The 20,098-nt window shown below is 38.8% G+C and overlaps 1 protein-coding gene across 4 annotated transcripts in view; it reads left to right on the top strand.

Moving 5' to 3' along the window:
* LOC115216438 (protein FAM214A) overlaps positions 1-19,806 on the top strand; it is a 230,286-nt gene extending 210,480 nt beyond the window's left edge. For all 4 annotated transcript variants that reach the window (XM_029785774.2, XM_036506630.1, XM_029785775.2 and 1 more), the window contains 6 exons: positions 298-368; positions 6,324-6,453; positions 12,075-12,233; positions 13,307-13,375; positions 15,898-16,064; positions 18,705-19,806. In XM_029785774.2, the coding sequence (XP_029641634.1) occupies positions 298-368; positions 6,324-6,453; positions 12,075-12,233; positions 13,307-13,375; positions 15,898-16,064; positions 18,705-18,861 (753 nt within the window). In that variant the 3' untranslated portion in view covers positions 18,862-19,806. The remainder of the gene's footprint in view (positions 1-297; positions 369-6,323; positions 6,454-12,074; positions 12,234-13,306; positions 13,376-15,897; positions 16,065-18,704) is intronic.
* The last annotated feature ends 292 nt before the right edge of the window (positions 19,807-20,098 follow it).

Below are 20,098 nucleotides of genomic sequence, written 5' to 3'. Positions count from 1 at the left end.
CAGTTTTATATATAATCTATCTTTTATTGAGGAATGTCATGTTCTAAACATTTTTTTTTTTTTTGAGATATGTGAAGTTTGTCAAGAGAATGTGACTTGCAGAAACGACCAGTTTTTGGCAGATGTATACATACATACATATATATATATATATATATATATAACATCATTACTGGAATAACCATGAAATTTAATTTTGCAGTTAAAAGATGAAAAAAAGTAATCTTCAATTATGCTTTTTCTCTTTCTGTTTAATTAATTAATTAATGAAATAATTAATTCGTTTATTTTCATCAGGCTCCTGTGAAGAAAAAATCCGGCCGGTTTGATTACGACAGTTCATTAACATCTACAAAGGCAATCAAAAAGTAAGCTTGCAATCTTATATTTATCTTAAGTCCCAGTTATTCACACTGTTTTATTTTCAGAGTGTGAACAATTAACTGGAACAAGGCTACTTGTCTGGTTTGCTTGTTTGTTATAGCAAAATAATGCTTAATACTTATGGCAGTGAGTTGGCTGAGATGTTAGCACACCTGGCGAAATGCTTAGCAGTATTTCGTCTGCATTTACGTTCTGAGTTGAAATTCCGCTGAGGTCGACTTTGCCTTTCATCCTTTCAGGGTCGATAAATTAAGTACCAGTTGCGCACTGGGGTTGATCTAATTGACTGGCCCCCTCCCCCCAAATTTCGAACCTTGTGCCTAGAGTAGAAAAGAATATACATATATCTTAAGGTGGTGAACTGGCAGAAACATTTGCATGCCAGGTGAAATGCTTAGCAGTATTTCTTCTGTCTTTACATTCTGAGTTCAAATTCTACCGAGGTTGACTTTGCTTTTCATCCTTTTGGGGTCGATTAAATAAGTACCAGTTACGCACTGGGGTCGATATAATCGACTTAATCCGTTTATCTCTCCTTGTTTGTCCCCTCTATGTTTAGCCCCTTGTGGGCAGTAAAGAAATAAGAAACGTTAGCATGCTGGGTGAAATGCTTAGCGGTATTTCGTCTGTCTTTACATTCTGAGTTCAAATTCTACCGAGGTTGACTTTGCTTTTCATCCTTTTGGGGTTGATTAAATAAGTACCAGTTACGCACTGGGGTCGATATAATCGACTTAATCCGTTTGTCTCTCCTTGTTTGTCCCCTCTATGTTTAGCCTCTTGTGGGCAGTAAAGAAATAAGAAACGTTAGCATGCTGGGTGAAATGCTTAGCAGTATTTCGTCTGTCTTTACATTCTGAGTTCAAATTCCACCGAGGTCGACTTTGCCTTTCATCCTTTTGGGGTCAAGAAATTAAGTACCAGTTGCATACTGGGGTTGATCTAATTGACTGGCCCCCCCTCCTCAAAAATTTTGGGCCTTGTGCCTAGAGTAGAAAAGAATAATGTTTAATACTTTAACAACTTCAGATCTTTGTTGATGTTTTGGCCTCTGCTGTTGTTGTTGTTGTTGTTACTGTTGTTGGTGGTGGTGTTAGTGTTTATTTATTCTATAATTTAGTTTAGGGAAGAAAGAGTTCTCTTCATACACTTTCCAAACTCTCACAAGGATAAACTGGCACTGTGTCGATTATGACCATCAGTATTCCAATTGATCCTATCAATAAAACAATCTGGTTCGTGGAATTAATATGAAAGTGGCTGGGTACTCCACATACATGCGTACCCTTAACATAAGTCTTGGAGATTCAGCATGACACAGAATATGAAAAGGCCAACCCTTTGAATTACAGATATGGCTTATTTCTTGCCAGCCAAGTGGACTAGAGCGATAAGAAATAACTGGCACTCTGCTGGTTATGGCAATGAGTGTTCTGGTATAAGTGGCTGAGTACTCCACAGACATGTGTACTTGTAACATAGTTCTCAGGGATATTCAACGTCACACGCAATGTGATAAGGCCAGCCCTTTGAATTACAGGTACTACTAATTTTTGCCAGCTGAGTGAACTGGAGCAATGTGAAATAAAGTGTCTTGCTCAAGGACACAACATGCAGTGTTTGGGAATTGAACTCACGACCTTACGACCATGAGCCAAATATCCTGATCACTAAGCCATATGCCTTCATTCTCATAAGACGATGGTTTGATGAGTGCGGCAATATGATTAGTTAAGCTTTTATTTGATGTTGTTTTTGTTCTTCTTAAATAAAAGTTGCTGACAAGGTCAGGGGATGGTGGTGGTATGGAATGTATTCTCACATTATTGGGCAAAGTACGTTTGTGTGGGATGGGGTGTAGGAATAGGGATATAGAGGCAGACGAGAAGCAGAAGAAAAAAGGGAAGAAGAAAGGCAGGAGAAATAAGTGGCTTCAATTGGATGCAGTTAGCAAGTTCATAGGAGCAGTGACCATTGTTGCAGTGTTAGAACAGATAGTGAGTGGACACAGATTGCTGATGAGCAAGAGATTGAAAAAGGATGCAGAAGATAGCTCTGGGAATAAAGAGTTTAATACATAGGTACAGACATAGCTGTGTGGTTAAGAAGCTCTCTTTGCAACTACAGGGTTTTAGGTTCAGTTCCATGATGTGATGCCTTGGGTAAGTGAATTTGGAAGATGTAAACTGAAAGCCCATCGTGTGTGTATATGTGTTTGCCCACCACCACCACTTGACAACTGGTGTTGGTTTGTTTACATCCCTGTAATTCAGTGGTGTGGCAAAAGAGACCAGTAGAATAAGGAGCAGTATAGTCAATACAATGTGATGGATTCAGATGAGTTGTGTTGTGATATCTGTTCATGGCTTTTTGCATTCTGAGTTCAAATTCAGCCTCCTAACACTGGCATTATCAATATGAAAAAACTAGTAGACTCTGTGCTGTACCATGATAAAAGTTATAACAGAAAAAAAATAAAAAAGGCCTGACAAACTTCACGTAGCTAATGACCATCCTGACATGCATATCAGGTTCCTTGCAGCCTAACGAGATTAATGTAGCTGACAACCATCCTGACATACATGTCAGGATGAAGAGTGAGTTCTACTGAAGGCATCTAAAGGTATGGTGTGAAACTGTGTGATGTATTAGGCTTAACCCTTTAGTGCTTAAACCGGCCATATCCGGCCAAAATATTCTACCTATTTTATGTTCAAACTAGTCAGATATAGTCATTCATAGCTATCTTATAGTGTCATTTCAAAAATAAACAATCACATCATTGAAATCTCAAAGCCATGAAATGATGCAAGATTAATTTTACATGGTGTGAATACATAAGCTTTACATTTTACAGAATAATCTGAATGCTAAAGGGTTAAACCTTTTTTTCCTTCGCCCAATAAAATGAATCCACCATTAGGTGTCTAATTTGCAGAAAAGTGCAAAATTTAAATAAATGCTAGATGATAATTTTATATTTTATGTGGGGCTGTAGACTGGGGTTTGTCGGAAACCTGCCAAACACCATTGTTTACATGTGAGAATGTAGTGGCAGAATAGACATCAGATAGAACACAACTTAATGCTGCAAAGTATTTGAAGAATAATGATGAAATAGATATTTACTTGTTGATTACATTTGATATTTTATTTATTGCTGTTCTCTAAAATTTGTATCTGTACAGATTTTTAATTTGTTTTTTTTTTTTGTATTACTGTTGTTTGTATATATGAAAGATATTCATCATGTTGAGAAAAACATTTCTGTAGGTAAAAAAAAAACATTTTTGGTTACTAAATACTAGTGAACCACTGTATGGTTGAAATTACGTTTACCATCATTCTATCAGTATATTGTATTCCTTGGCGAAACATATATATATATATATATATGTGTGTGTGTACCCAACTATCTAGCTTAATCAATCTAGCTGGAAAAAATCAATAACTACTTAAACTTCTCACTTGAATGTTTATTGATAGGAAAGTCTAACTATTGAAAGAGGACACACATACACACAGATACAATGCACACACCCACACACACTGACACACACATCTCCAACAATTTCAACGCAGCACTTCATTTGAAATTTGAAACACTCTATTGATCAAAAGATGTTACCAAACTGAGCAATCTGTTTGATCACAGTTATAGAACAGATAAATTGAGAACGGATAAATTGATAACGTTGCCCCTCATCCAATACCATTACACATGCGTATAAGCACACGTACATTTCTAACATTTAATATGTGAGATGTGAGTGCCCAAGTGGATGCACTTGTGGTGAAAGTGTCAAGAGATGAGTCATTATTTAAATATTAAATCTTAACCCTGCAGAATAATTACACCTGTTACATGTGGCCTTAATATACTACCAGTTTTATGTTCAAAATGGTCAGATCTGTCCTCTCACACTTACCTTACAATGTCATCCTAAAAATAAACAATCACGTCATCGAAATCTTAAAGCTACGAAATAATGGTTTCAAAGTTTGGCACAAGGCCAGCAATTTTGGGTGAAGGAGTGAGTCAATTACATTGGCTCCAGAGCTCTGCTGCTTATTTATTTTATTGATCCTGAAAAAAATGAAAAGCAAAGTCGACCTCGGTGGAATTTGAACTTGGAATGTAAAGATGGACGAAATGCTGCTAAGCATTTTGCTTGGCATGAATAAACAAGCATTACATTTAACAACGTAATTTGAATGCTAAGGGGTTAAGATGTGAGTGCAATATTTGCTGCGGGCTGCACATGCACACATGCATGTGTGCACAAACATAAAATGCATGTTTTAATTTACTCTTTTACTTGTTTTAGTCATTTGACTGTGGCCATGCTGGAGCACCGCCTTTAGTCAAGCAAATCGACCTCAGGACTTATTCTTTGTAAGCCTAGTACTTATTCTATCAGTCTCTTTTGCCGAACTGCTAAATTACTGGGACGTAAACACACCAGCATCGGTTGTCAAGTGATGTTGGGGGGGACAAACATATACACACACATACACATATATATATACATATATATGATGGGCTTCTTTCAGTTTCTGTCTACTGAATCCACTCGCAAGGCTTTGGTTGGCCTGAGGCTATAGTAGAAGACACTTGCCCAAGGTGCCACGCAGTGAGACTGAACCAGGAACCATGTGGTTTGTAAGCAAGCTACTTACCACACAGCCACTTCTACGCCTCCTAGAATTTGTAAAACTTACCGAATTACATACCTTTGAGTTCAGTCCCACTGTGTGGCAACTTTGCCGAGTGTCTTCTACGGTAGATCCAGGTCAACCAAAGCCTTCACAGTAGATTTGGTGGACAGAAACTGAAAGAAGCCTCTTGTATATGTATATATAGGGAGGGAGAAAGAGAGAGAGGGGGAGGAAAAGAGAAAGTGAAGGGGAGAAAAAGAGAGAAAAGGGAGAGACAGAGAGGGAGAAGGGGAGAAAGAGAGAAAGGAGAGAGAGAAGGGGAGAAAGAGATAGAATGAGAGAAAGAGAGAGAAGAGGAGAGAGAGAGGAGGGGAGAGAGAGAAAGGGAAAGAGAAGGAGAGGGAGAGAAGAGGAGAAAACGAGAGAAGGAGAGAAAGAAAGAGAGCAGGGGGATAAAGAGTGAGAGGAGAGAAAGAGAGAGAGAGCATCTTTAGATGCAAAATCCTGTTATTCCTTGATGTCTCTGGTTGAGACATGTGTACAACTTGTATAAATTAAAGCAAAACCCAAAGCATAATAACTCTCTGCTATAGGCACAAGGCCTGAAATTTTGGGGAGATGGGGTTAGTCAATTACACCCACTTCATTACTTGACTGGTACTTACTTTATTGACCCCGAAAGGATGAAAGGCGAAAATTGATCTTGGCAGAATTTGAACTAAATGAGCCAAAAGAAATATTGGGTGCAGGAGTGGTTGCGTGGTAAGTAGCTCGCTTACCAACCACATGGTCTCAGGTTCAGTCCCACTGTGTGGCACCTTGGGCAAGTGTCTTCTACTATAACTTTGGGCCGACCAAAGCCTTGAGAGTGGATTTGGCAGATGGAAACTGGAAGAAGCCCGTTGTATATGTATGTGTGTGTATATGTTTGTGTGTCTGTTTGTCCCTACCAACATCACTTGACAACCGATGGTTGTGTGTTTATGTCCCTGTAACTTAGCAGCTTGGTAAAAGAGACTGATAGAATAAGTACTAGGCTTACAAAGAATAAGTCCTGGGGTAGATTTGCTCGACTAAAGGCGGTTATCCAGCATGGCCACAGTAAACAAGTAAAAGAGTATGCATTTGTCCAACTGTGCTTGCTTGCCACCTTAAAACATAATAATAATAACAATATATAAATAAATTGAAAAATCTAAAAAATAATTAATCCTAACATATATAGCGCCGCTTTTTTATGTTTTTTATTAAATTTTTCTTTCTTTCTTTTTTTTTACCAGTGCCTTGTCTTGCTCCAAATTAGTGGTAAAGTCTAGCTCCTGTGATGAAATAGATAATAAAGAAAACAACCAAAAAACATTCAGCACCAGTGCACCAGCATCAACTAACTGTCTCCTAGGCAACTTTGAAGTAAGTTTCAATCTTTCTTAAATATAGTCTTCATTATATTGGTATCTAATTTTATGAACTTGTGCAAAGGCGGATTGGCAGGATCAATAGTGTTGGATAGAATGCCTTGTATGTTGTTATATATATGTTGCTATATATATATATATATCTATATGCCTTGTATGTTATATCTATATCATCATCATCATCATCATATGTCCGTTTTCCGCGCTAGCACGGGTTGGACGGTTCGACCGGGGTCTGGGAAGCCAGGGGCTGCACCAGGCTCCAGTCTGATCTGGCAGTGTTTCTACAGCTGGATGCCCTTCCTAACGCCAAGGTTTACAAAGAATAAGTCCTGGGGTAGATATATATATATGTTGTTATATATATATATCTGCCACAACTGTGATTTTGCTTGGCATGATGAGTTTTCTTCTCAAGCACAATATAATGTCAAAGGTTTTGGTCATTGCCTCTGTGAGGCCCAACACTTGAAAGGAACTCAGCCACTTTGCCTCCATGAGGCCCAACACTTGAAAAGAACTCAGTCACTTTGTCTCCATGAAGCCCAACACTTGAAAGGAACTCAGCCACTTTGCCTACATGAGGCCCAACACTCGAAAGGAACTCAGCCACTTTGCCTCCATGAGGCTTAACACTTGAAAGGAACTCAGCCACTTTGCCTCTGTGAGGCCCAACGTTCAAAAGATGTTCTTTACGTGCCACTAACACAAGTGCATTTGGCTTGACAGGTCCTCTCAAGCACAGCACATCGCCAAAGGTCTTGGTCAGCAGTCATTGCCTCTATATTCATATACATACATACACACACACATATATATAAACATACACACAAACACAAGTGAGTACATAGGTGCAGGACTAGGTGGGAAAAGTAGAGCAAAATGCTATTTCATTGAATCACAAACTGCTCCTCAGAGTTTCCCATAGCTTTTCATAAGACACTGGTGATAATTCAGATTAATTTTTGTGTGTGTGTGTGTGTATCATCATCCTCATTTAATGTCCATTTTCCATGCTGACATGGGTTGGACGGTTTGACTGAGGACTGGCAAACCAGTAGGCTGCACAAGGTTCCTATCTGATCTGCAAGGTTTCTACAGCTGGACGCCCTTCCCAAAGCCAACCACTCCGAGAGTGTAGTGGGTGCTTTTTACATGCCACTGGCACAGGAACCAGTCTGGTGGGGTGGGCACTGGTATCGACCACGTTCGGATGGTGCTTTTTATATGCCACCGACACGGGGAGCCAGTCAGGCGGCACTGGCATTGACCCATGCTTGAATGATGCTTATTACGTGCCACTAGCATGGGCGTCGGTCAGGCGGCACTGGCATCGGCCCTGACTATATATATATGTGAGTGAGATTGTTGCTAGAGCAACAAGCTAGCCTCCGTGCCGATGGCACGTTAAAAACACTATTTGAGCGTGATCATTACCTGCGTCGCCTTACTGGCACTTGTGCTGGTGGCACGTGAAAAAACATTTGAGCAAGGTCGTTGCCAGTGCCGCTGGACTGGCTCCTGTGCAGGTGGCACATAAAAAGCACCATTTGAGCATGGCTGTTGCCAGTACCGCCTGACTGGCCCTTGTGCCGGTGGCACGTAAAAGCATCCACTACACTCTCAGAGTGGTTGGCATTAGGAAGGGCATCCAGCTGTAGAAACTCTGCCAGATCAGATTGGAGTCTGGTGCAGCCATCTGGTTCGTCAGACCTCAGTCAAATCGTTCAACCCATGCTAGCATGGAAAGCAGTTAAATGATGATGATGATGATATGATACACACACACACACACACGAAGTTGTTCGTTAGATACAAAAATACTGTCATGGGATAATGATTGCCATCTCCACAAAGTGTTTAACTACAAGTCTTTAATCTATAAATATTCATACAGAGTCAATTAATTCGTAATCTTTAAATAGTATGTTATTTAATTCCAATGAACACCTGTTTTTACATTTAGATGTTAAGCATAGATATTTAACACCAACAACGTTAGTTTCCAATTTAGACATAAGCCCAGTAGTTTTCCGTGGAAGGGATTAAGTTAAAACCATCGACTGCAGTACTTGACTGGTACACTGGCACTTTATTTTATCGACATCCTTGAGAAATGAAAGGCAAAGTTGTTGACCTTGGCGGGATTTGAACCCAGAACGTAAAAAAAACAAAAAACAAATACTGCAAAGCATTTTTCTTTTTTTTTTTTGTTCCTGACACTTTAACGAGTCTGCCAGCCCGCCGCCTTAACATGAGTAACAAGAAATTTAATTGTGTAACACCTGTCTTAACATTTAATTCTCAACAATATTCTATTTTACACTTACCTCCAATTGTGTAATGCCGATTCTAATTTTAATAAGAAATAAATGTGTCACAGTCTGCCCTAAGTTGTTTACAATATAATACGGCAAAAATAACCATTGACTTGAAGCCAATCAAATTTACTATTTTTAATCATACACAAGTGTGTCTAGGATTACATTGAGAGAGATTTAGTTGTAATTTCTTGTTGGCTTCGTAGATCTCTCTCTCTCTATCCCCCCCCCCCCATCTCCCTTTCATTCGTCGTAGTGTATTGTGATATTGTTAAATTTCTTCCAACCATTTGCGGTATTTCGAATTATCACCAGATTTTTAAAAAAATGTAGTTTTGCACGCTAATGGCGAAAATCGCATTCATTTTTTTCCTTTTTTTTTTCTCGAAATTAATGAAGTTACATGTGCATAGAAAATTTGAAAAACATATCTAGAGAAAAATTTTAAATACTTCAAGTGGTTGGGAAAAAAAATTTCACAAGATCCACTTACTGTGATGTAGTGTTTGGTGTTCACCCTACAGCTTAGTTATATCAACAGACCCATTAATCAAAGATGTTCTTGCAATGAAATGCCGTATTTGGTAGTATATAAAATGCACCTTTTTTTTTCGGAAAAAAAAAAGAAAAAAAAAGACGGAAATGTCTCCAATGACCACACCTATGTTACATGAATATGCGCTGCTGAAATTAGGGTGCGTTTAATATGCCCGTGCGTCTTTCAAGCCATCAAATACGGAGCCCTTTTTTTTTTCTTTAGCAGTTTGCCAATTTTGCTAGATGTACAATTCAAATATCTAATTTGAAAATAGCGGGTGTTAAAAGTTTTCAGTTAGTAAAAATTATAAATTGGCAATAAAATCCTTTTATTTCATTTGTATCTTATCGTATAAATAAACTAATAGAGTTTGTTTCGTCAGATGGGAAGGTACTAAGGGAGATAACTTTTTATCTACATCAAGGGACATAACTTTTCAAAAGTACATCATTTTAGTGCGTTTAATAACGTAAAGGCTTTTTTCCTCCCTTCGCTTTCTTTTTGGTTTTTGAGAAATTGTTTTGTTAATAAAATAGATATTTATTTTAATTCGACTCTAGTTAAGAGCCCTGTGCTAACAATTAAATGTTTCTAATTGAATGCTTGATGTCATTCAGTTAGTGCTGGGATGCCTTAACTTTAAAGGCCACAACAAATTAAAGAACATCCAATAATAGTAATGTTATAATAATAATAATAATAACAATAATAATAATAATAGTAATAATAATAATAATAATGCCCTGATACAATACTAGCCAGTGATTCTCATGGCTGCTGATCTTAACTGATTGGAAGTGTTATCATGTACATTGTTTTGTCTTGGTATAAAAGATGGGCTACAACAAATATTTTTCTCAATACCAGAGATTTGCTTGTCAGTTGTTTGACCTTAACCAGTTGAGCATTCCTTTGGTGGCTGATAATATGTGCATCTCTGATCACGAGCAGAAGTAGTTGGGGAGCATCATAGCCATGTGTCGAGAGGGATTCTTTGGGGTTTGAATAATCCACGTCTGGAAACATGGGTGTTTCATTCAACATCTTTAAACAACTCTTATTGAAGGACCTTTTGACTAGGATGGGTTACTTGACCTGAAACAAATTCTAACAAGGTCATGTGCTGTTTAGCTTGATGTAAGATCACCATGTTGCACACATATGGTTGTGATGCATGTACCTGGTGTACCCTTATCAGACAGGTAATCATGACAGGTATATTGGATCTCATATATTTTACCCCAGTGTCACTTTGATGTTCATGCACTGCTCTCTCACTCAATAATAATAATGGATTTTTGGTTTAGGCACAAGGGGCGTGAGGTTAGTCAGTTATATCAATCCCAGTACTTCTATATTTTATCCCCCAACCACCAATGGATGTCCATGTTCTATGCTGGATTGGATAGTTTGACAGGATCCAACAGATCCAAGAACTACATCCTGTTCCAGTGTCTACTTGAGTATAATTTCTATGTCCTGATGCCCTTCCTAATGCCAACCACTTCCCAGTGTGTACTGGATGATTTTGTTTTTTTTATACCACTGGCACTCGTGAGGTTACCATATAACTTACAAGTCTACGAAACCTTAATTGGAGTGGTGTGTCCTTATGTTAGATGGGGGGGGTGTTAGGGTGTGAGGAAAGAGGTTGGTGGTAGAGCCTGTTTTTGTTGTGGAGGAGCTACATGGCTACTCATACGTATGTACATGAGTATGTATGTTTGTGCTGTCTCCTTTTCCAGACATTGTATGCTTGTCATAAATGAGTGTCACTGTCATACTAGCAGTGTCAACCATTTCCAATATTCTGTGGAAACCAGTCTGGCCGTGGGTGGCAGGTAACAATATCCTACTTGGAAAAAGGTGAACACCAGTGACAGGCAGGGTGTCCAACAGCAGAAAACCTAATATCTAATAATAATAATAATAATAATAATAATAATAATTATAATAATAATGTAGTAAAGATTGTTTTCCAATTAAGATGGCAGTCCTGGTTTAGGATGAATGTTGCTGTAATTTAGGCCCAGAAGATATCATCTCCAGCTGGCTATATGACATGATCTGTGTCCTTATATTTCGATTGGGGGTGCTAGGTTCCCTTGTTCGAAAGAACACAGATCATGTTGTATAGCCAGCTGGAGACAATGTCTCTTGGGGCTAAATTACAGCAACATTTGCCCTAAACCAGGACTGCCATGTTATGTTGGCAAAGAATCTTTACTACAAAGTACTGTTGCTGAATACCTCTCGTTGTGAGATTTAAAAATAGCAATTTTCTAATAATAATAATGATTTCAAATTTTAGTACAACTCCAGCACTCAACTGGTATTTGTTTAATTGTCCCCAAATAGGATGAAAAATAAAGTTAACCTCAGCTGAATAATAATAATAAATGATACCAAAGCAATATTTTCAGATGTAAATGCAGCGAGCTGGCAGAAACATTAGCATGTCAGGTGAAATGCTTAGCGGTATTTCGTCTGCCGTTATGTTCTGAGTTTAATATAATATTTTCAGATGTAAATGCAGCGAGCTGGCAGAAACATTAGCATGCCAGGTGAAATGCTTAGCGGTATTTCGTCTGCCGTTATGTTCTGAGTTTAATATAATATTTTCAGATGTAAATGCAGCGAGCTGGCAGAAACATTAGCATGCCAGGTGAAATGCTTAGCGGTATTTCGTCTGCCGTTATGTTCTGAGTTTAATATAATATTTTCAGATGTAATATATGAAATTTTTTGAATTTGCAGGAATCCATTTTAAACGGTCGTATTGAACCAAGTGGTGTGGTAGAAGGATTCGTTGCAGAGATTGGTGCCAGTGGAACATTCTGTCCAAAACACATCTGTTTACCTGTAACCTCATATTTCTTCAGTCTTTCTGATGACAATGCACCTTCCCCTTATTTGGTGAGTTAAAAAAATTAAAACCATTCTTTCTTCTTTATCTTTTATCTTTAACTTGTTTCAGTCATCGGACTGTGGCCATACTGGGGCACCGTCTCGAAAGATTTAGTCCAGTGGTTCTCAACCATTTTTTACCTACGGACCCCTTTGATTCCTATTTTACTAGGTGCAGGAGTGGCTGTGTGGTAAGTAGCTTGCTTATCAACCACGTGGTTCCGGGTTCATTCCCACTGCGTGGCACCTTGGGCAAGTGTTTTCTACTATAGCCTCGGGCCGACCAAGAGCACAAGTGGGGGTTCAAAATTTACAGCATCTGTTTCAGCAGCATTTTATTGATGCATTCTTAGATCATGGCAAAAACCTGCCCCCATTGTCAGGTAAATTTTAAACATATTAACAGGTAAAGCAGAAATAGAAGATGACCAGTTCACCAACAACCATGGTGGAACACTTGTTCCACCATGTGTCTTCTACTACTACTGCAGCCTTGGGCCAACCAAAGACTTGCAAGTGGATTTGGTGGATGGAAACTGAAAGAAGCCCATTGTATATGTATATGTGTGTGTGTGTGCATCTTTGTCTAGACATCACTTGATGGTTGTAAATGAGCATCATCATTATCATCATCATCATCATTCAAGCAAGGTTCTGTTTCCAGTCTTCCATGTAAATCATGTCTTGCTATGGGAAAATATTACTTTGCTTAGAAATAAGGGAGTGATTGGTGACAGGAAGGGCATCCAGCCGCAGAAAATCTGTCTCAATAAGTTTTCTCTGACCCATGTACACACGAAAAATTGGTGTTTGAAGTTGATGATGATGATGATAAAGCAGGGGCTACAATGACGGTGGCAGCATCTTCATCACTGATGTCATTGTTGTTGTTCACGCTGACCATCAACTGCAAAAAAATGCATAAGACATGGGCACTACCACTTCACCCATGACTAACTTTTTAAAATTATAAAAATATTTTTCTTTGCACTTTTTTTTTCTTAAGATTCTTCCATTTATTTATCAACATTTTAAATTTGGATTTTGTCTTTTAATTTCTTTCATAATCATTTTCTTTGCAGGGACACATAAATTTAGAATCTTATTCCAAAAAGGGATATCATGTACCAAAAGTTGGAACCGTCCAAGTTGTAAGTTGAAATAATTAAATATTTCTTTTCCCTGTGGCCAACTTTACAAATAATTATACTACTGATGGTATATGATTTGCTGTACATTCTCAGTTACCAGGATAGAACCAGGGCTGGATTTAAACCTAGTGGGGCCCGTGGGCCAATAGGTTTTGGGCGCCCCTACAATTTTGCATGTGTAATTGTCAACTGTTTAGATGTTGCCAATAGGAATGTGCATTGTAAAAACAAATATTACATTGTAAACAAGTGCACTCAGAGAGCGCAAACCTCTGCCAAGGCAACACCAGCGCCCTCTCAACGATTAACCAGAGATGTTTTTTAAAATGAGAATATCTGAAATAAACTCAACTGCTCTCACAAATGAGAATACTAAAAACGAACCCGACCGCTCTCAAAAATTAAGTAAAAAAAAAACGGAAAAATAATCCCAGATCCTTGTCCAATATCGGATTGATCCCAAAATCTGATCAGTTTGTGCCAGCTACAAGGCCAAACATTCCTGAAAGTTTCATGTGAATCCATCCAGTGGTTCTTGAGATATCTTGTCCATGGACAAACAAACAAACACGACTGAAAACAATACCTCCACCTTTGCTAAGGCGGAGGTAATAATCTAGGGGGCATGAAACATTTTGAAGAGGCCCCAAAACTTAAAAAGGCCTCAAGAGATTCTGACGAACACAGTTGAATTAGATATTTTTTGTTGAATGTAAAAGGACCCAATAAATCAAAAGAGGGTGCAATTATTTTTAAAATTAGGGTTAGGGTTAAATTAGATTAAAAAGAATTTAAACACATAAAAAAGAATATACAAATTATTTATTTGATTGTTGTAAATATATGTTTAATTTTTAACTCCAAGCTTTAAGCTACTCTGAGTTAAAGGGGCCCCTGTTAATATCTCTATAATTAATTTTCCATTTGAATGCTGTGCAAAATGCTTACCAGCATTTCATCCACTTTTATACGTTCTGAGATCAAATTCCACCAAGATTGACTTTGCCTTTCACTTTTTCACAGTCAATAACAGTTGAACATTGCAGTCAATGTATTCAGCTAGTTCTCTTCCACAAAATTTCAGATCTTATGCCTACAATGAAAAGGATTATTATTATCATTAACCCATTTATTACTGTATTTATTTTGAGATGCTCTGTGTTTCTTTCAATTAATTTTAAATATAACAAAGAATTTAGTAAAATAATTTAGTTATTATTAAGCTAGTGCTAGGAAAATAAATTGTGACTAAGGTTTGGTGGAAGATTTTAATTCAAAGCTTATGAAAACAAGACATTTGTACTACAGAGCCAGAGGCGGTTTCAGCCAGGTTGGTATCAAAAGGGATAAGAATTGCTTCTCTATATATTTTGACCCTTTCATTACGATATTTCTTTCAATTAATTTTAAATATAACAAAGAATTTAGTAAAATAAGTTATCATTAAGCTAATATTAGGAACATAAATTGTGACTAAGGTTTGGTGGAAGATTTTAATTCAAAGCTTATGAAAACAAGGTATTTGTACTACAGAGCCAGAGGCGGTTTCAGCTGGGTTGGTATCAAAAGGGTTAGGAATTGTTTCTCTATATATTTTGACCCTTTCATTACAATATTTCTTTCAATTAATTTTAAATATGACAAAGAATTTAGTAAAATAACTTAGTTATCATTAAGCTAGTATTAGAAACATAAATTGTGACTAAGGTTTGGTGGAAGATTTTAATTCAAAGCTTATGGACCAAAGATATTTGTACTGCAAAGCCAGAGCCACTTTCAGCCGGGTTGGTATCGAAAAGGTTGAGGCAGCAGAGCTGGCAGACTTGTTAGCATGATGCGCAAAATACTTAGTGGCATTTCATCTACCTCTACATTCTGAGTTCAAATTTTGCTAAGGTCAACTTTGCCTTTCATCCTTTCGGGGTCAATAAAAATACCTATTTCTTTATTGCCCACAAGGGGCTAAACAAGGACAGACAAAGGGATTAAGTCGATTACATCAACCCCAGTGCGCAACTGGTACTTAATTTATTGACCCTGAAAGGATGAAAGGCAAAGTCGACCTCGGCGGAATTTGAACTCAGAACGTAATGGCAGATGAAATACCGTTAAGCATTTCGCCCGGTGTGCTAATGTTTCTGCCAGCTCGCCGCCTTGGGGTCAATAAAAATACCAATTGAGCACTGGGATTGATATAATCTACTTACCCCCCCCCGCAACTACCCCTTGATATTGCTGGCCTTGTGCCAAAATATGAAAATATTATTAGTGCTATTGTTTTAAGGGTTCTAAATCAATGCTAGTCTTTTGTTTCTTTAGGATTTGAATTCAAATTCTTTCAGGGTTGACTTTGCTTATCTTTTCGCATACCAGTGACAGGCTGGAGGTCTTGCTATATTTAACTATATTCTCCTTCCCTAATTATGTCAAAAACATCAAAAAACCATTATTATTATTATTATTACTTGCTATAGAATTCCTTGATTTTCCAATGATTCCTTTTTTTCTCCCTTATTTTGCAGACGCTGTTTAACCCAAACAAGACGGTGGTGAAAATGTTTGTGGTGATGTACGACTTGCAAGATATGCCCTCGAATTCTCAGACGTTCATGCGTCAAAGAACTATGTATATGCCTGCCGATCCAACTAGTGATGAACATTCTTATCTCCGATATTTGATTCATTTACGGTAAGTGTGTTAGGCATCCTTTATTTACATGTTACTTGTCAACCAGAAGCTTTGTGTGTGTGTACAAGATATATTTACACACATTTATTGACTGAATGAATATCATCATCATCATCATCATCATCATTTAGCGTCCGTTTTCCATGCTAGCATGGGTTGGACGGTTCTACTGGGGTCTGTGAAGCCAGAAGGCTTCATCAGGCCCAGTCAAATCTGGCAGTGTTTCTACGGCTGGATGCCCTTCCTAACGCCAACCACTCCGTGAGTGTAGTGGGTGCTTTTTACGTGCCACCCGCACTGGTGCCAGACAGAGCTGGCAAATGGCCACGAACGGATGGTGCTTTTTATGTGCCACCGGCATGAGGGCCAGGCGACGCTGGCAACGGACACGAAACGGGCGGTGCTGGCAACGGTCGCGAAACGGAAAGTTCTCTTACATGCCACCGGCACTGGTAACACATCTGCAATTTCCATTGATCGATTTCCATTGATCGATTTCGATTCTGATCCTCACTTGCCTCAATGGTCTTCACAAGCAGAGTTTCGACATGCCACCGGCACTGGTAGCACATCCGCAATTTCCATTGATCGATTTCGATTCTGATCCTCACTTGCCTCAACACGTCTTCACAAGTAGAGTTTTGTGTCCCAAGAAGGGAAGGTATGCATACGTAGGCTGGCTCCATCCCATGTAGAAGGCCACGGGTTGTGGACTCACTTGTCCTGCCGGGTCTTCTCGCGCACAGCACACTTCCAGAGGTCTCGGTCTCTAGTCATTTCCTCAGTGAGACCTAAAGTTCGAAGGTCGTGCTTCACCACCTCGTCCCAGGTTTTCCTGGGTCTGCCTCTTCCACAGGTTCCCTCAACCGCTAGGGTGTGGCACTTTTTCACACAACTATCTTCATCCATTCTCGCCACATGACCATACCAGCTCAAACGTCTCTCTTGCACACCACAACTGATGCTTCTTAGGTCCAGCTTTTCTCTCAAGGTACTTACACTCTGCCGAGTGTGAGTACCGGCATTACACATCCATCGGAGCATACTGGCTTCATTTCTAGCGAGCTTACGCATATCCTCAGCAGTCACGGCCCATGTTTCACTGCCATGTAGCATGGCTGTTCGTACACACACATCATACAGTCTGCCTTTCACTCTGTGCGAGAGGCCTTTTGTCACCAGCAGAGGTAAGAGCTCTCTGAACTTTGCCCAAGCTATTCTTACTCTAGCAGTTACACTTTCAGCACACCCGCCCCCGCTGCTGACTTGGTCACCTAGGTAACGGAAACTATCAACTATTTCTAGTTTTTCTCCCTGGAAAGTGACGGAAGTTGGTCTCAGAGCATTTTCAGTGTTTATTGTTCCTGAGCATCTGCCACATACAAAAACCATCTTCCTAGTTAGCCTTCCTTTGACATTGCTGCATCTCTTATGTGTCCATAGCTTACACTTGGTGCATCTTATAGAGTTTCTACCTACACCTTTTCTACAGATCGAGCAGGGCCATCTACCTGAAGGTGTTTGTGATTTGTCTACCTTCCTACTGATTACGACTTTGGTTTTAGCTAGATTGACTCTGAGGCCCTTCGATTCTAATCCTTGTTTCCACACCTGAAACTTCTCCTCCAGTTCTGATAGCGACTCAGCAATTAGAGCAAGGTCATCAGCATAGAGGAGCTCCCAAGGGCATCCTGTCTTGAATTCCTCCGTTATTGCCTGGAGGACTATGATAAATAGGAGGGGGCTGAGTACTGAGCCTTGGTGGACCCCTACCTCTACCCGGAATTCTTCACTGTACTCATTTCCAACCCTCACCCTACTAGCGGCGTCCCTATACATGGCCCGCACAGCTCTCACTAACCATTCATCTATCCCTAGTTTTCTCATTGCCCACCAGATAAGGGATCGGGGGACCCTGTCGAAGGCTTTCTCCATGTCAACAAAAGCCAGGTACAGGGGCTTATCTTTGGCTAGGTATTTCTCCTGCAGCTGCCTTACCAGGAATATAGCATCAGTAGTACTTTTCCCTGGCACAAACCCAAACTGCATCTCATCTAAACTAACTCTCTCTCTAATTAGTTGGGCTATGACCCTCTCCGTAACCTTCATCACCTGGTCCAACAGCTTGATACCTCTATATCTATATCTATCTATATATATCTATATCTATCTATCTATCTATCTATCTATCTATCTATCTATCTATCTATCTATCTATCTATCTATCTATCTATATATATATATATATATATATATATATGTGCATTGTTTGTCTTTGATTTTGTCGACTACACAGTATTGTAGGGTCAGTTGGGCACTCTCTGAGAAAAACAGCACCATGATGTAATTCACTCTGCCAGAAATTTGGAAACGACATGCTGTACTGCTTGGCATTCACACTGGAAACTCCAGTACGAACATTCCAGAATCATGTGGTAAGGAGCTTGCTTCTTACCACAAAGTCACCCCTTCGCCCGTGGCTATCAAAAATTTACATTAATGAATTTTGGAAAAGTGGACATTAAATGATGTTGTTGTTGTTGTTGTTGATAATGATGATGATGATGATGATGATGTGTGTTTTTGTAAATATGTCTGCATATATATAACTATATATTTGATTCTTTTTCTTTCTTACAGGATCTCAAGTAGCAAATCTGGGAAACTCTACCTACATACCGACGTGCGCTTAATTTTTGCCCGTGACCGATTTGAATATGACGCACGCGTTGCCAATTATGAACTTCGATCTTTTACAGAAGGACCAAGGAACCCCAAATTTTCATCGAAGAGATGATAATAACTATATATAGATGCCATTATTTATAAAAAATTATTTGTTTTTTTTTTTCTACAATATTTATTCAAGAAAGGCTGTTCAATATCTCCATTGATAACACTGAATCAATAAAACTGAATAGGAGGATGGATGGATGGATGGATGGATGGATGGATGGATGGATGGATGGATGGATGGATGGATGGATGGATGGATGGATGGATGGATGGATGGATGGATGGATGGATGGATGGATGGATGGATGGACGGACGGATGGATGGATGGACGGACGGATGGATGGACGGATGGATGGAGAGTGGTCGGATGGGTGGGTGGGTGGTTTAGGAATGGAGGCTCAGGTGGAGGACTGTGAAAGTATTGGTGGCGGCGGTGGTGGTGCTGGTTGAGGTAAGCGATATTATGTATGAAGATATACCTTGTTGATGAAGACGGTGAAGTGTTGTGTCGGCTAGTTGGTTGGTCAGTCGGCTGGTCGGTCGGTCAGTTGGTTGGCTGGTTGGTTGGTTGGTTAGCAGACTGGCTGGTTGTGTAGCTGGTAAGATACATGCATATGGAGACATAGGTTACGGGTTGGGGTCGGGCTGTGCTGTGCAGGGCTGCACTGGGTTGGGTTGGCTGTGAGGGAGAGGTTTAAATTTGGTATGAAGGGTGTGGTTGTGGCGGTGGTGGCAGTGGCGGTAGTGGTGGTGTCTTTTTGTGTTTGGTGAGTGCGGTTATTTAGTTAGTTAGTTAGTGAGTCGACTGGTTGTTGATGGAAATGGAAATGAGTGTAAGCTGTTGACTATTGCGAGAGACCATGTTTGAAAATTCTGACGAGTAAACATGTAACGATTGTTGTAATTTTTAAAGAGAAATTATCAGTGAGTAACAAGGGAAAGACAACTCACTAATATGACAGCAGATATATATATATATATATATATTATATATATATATATATATATATGTATATGTATATATATATGTATATATATATGTATATATATATGTATATATATATGTATATATATATGTATATATATATATATATATGTATATACATATATGTATATATATATATGCATGTACATATATATATATGCATGTACATATATATATATATGTATATATATATATGTTATATATATATATGTATATATATATATATATATATATATATATATATGCATGTACATATATATATATGTATATATATATATATATATATATATATATATATATATAATATATGTA

Source organism: Octopus sinensis, linkage group LG10 (genome assembly GCF_006345805.1).
Source record: "Octopus sinensis linkage group LG10, ASM634580v1, whole genome shotgun sequence".
Taxonomy (NCBI): domain Eukaryota; kingdom Metazoa; phylum Mollusca; class Cephalopoda; order Octopoda; family Octopodidae; genus Octopus; species Octopus sinensis.
This window is presented reverse-complemented; position numbering and strand designations above follow the sequence as displayed.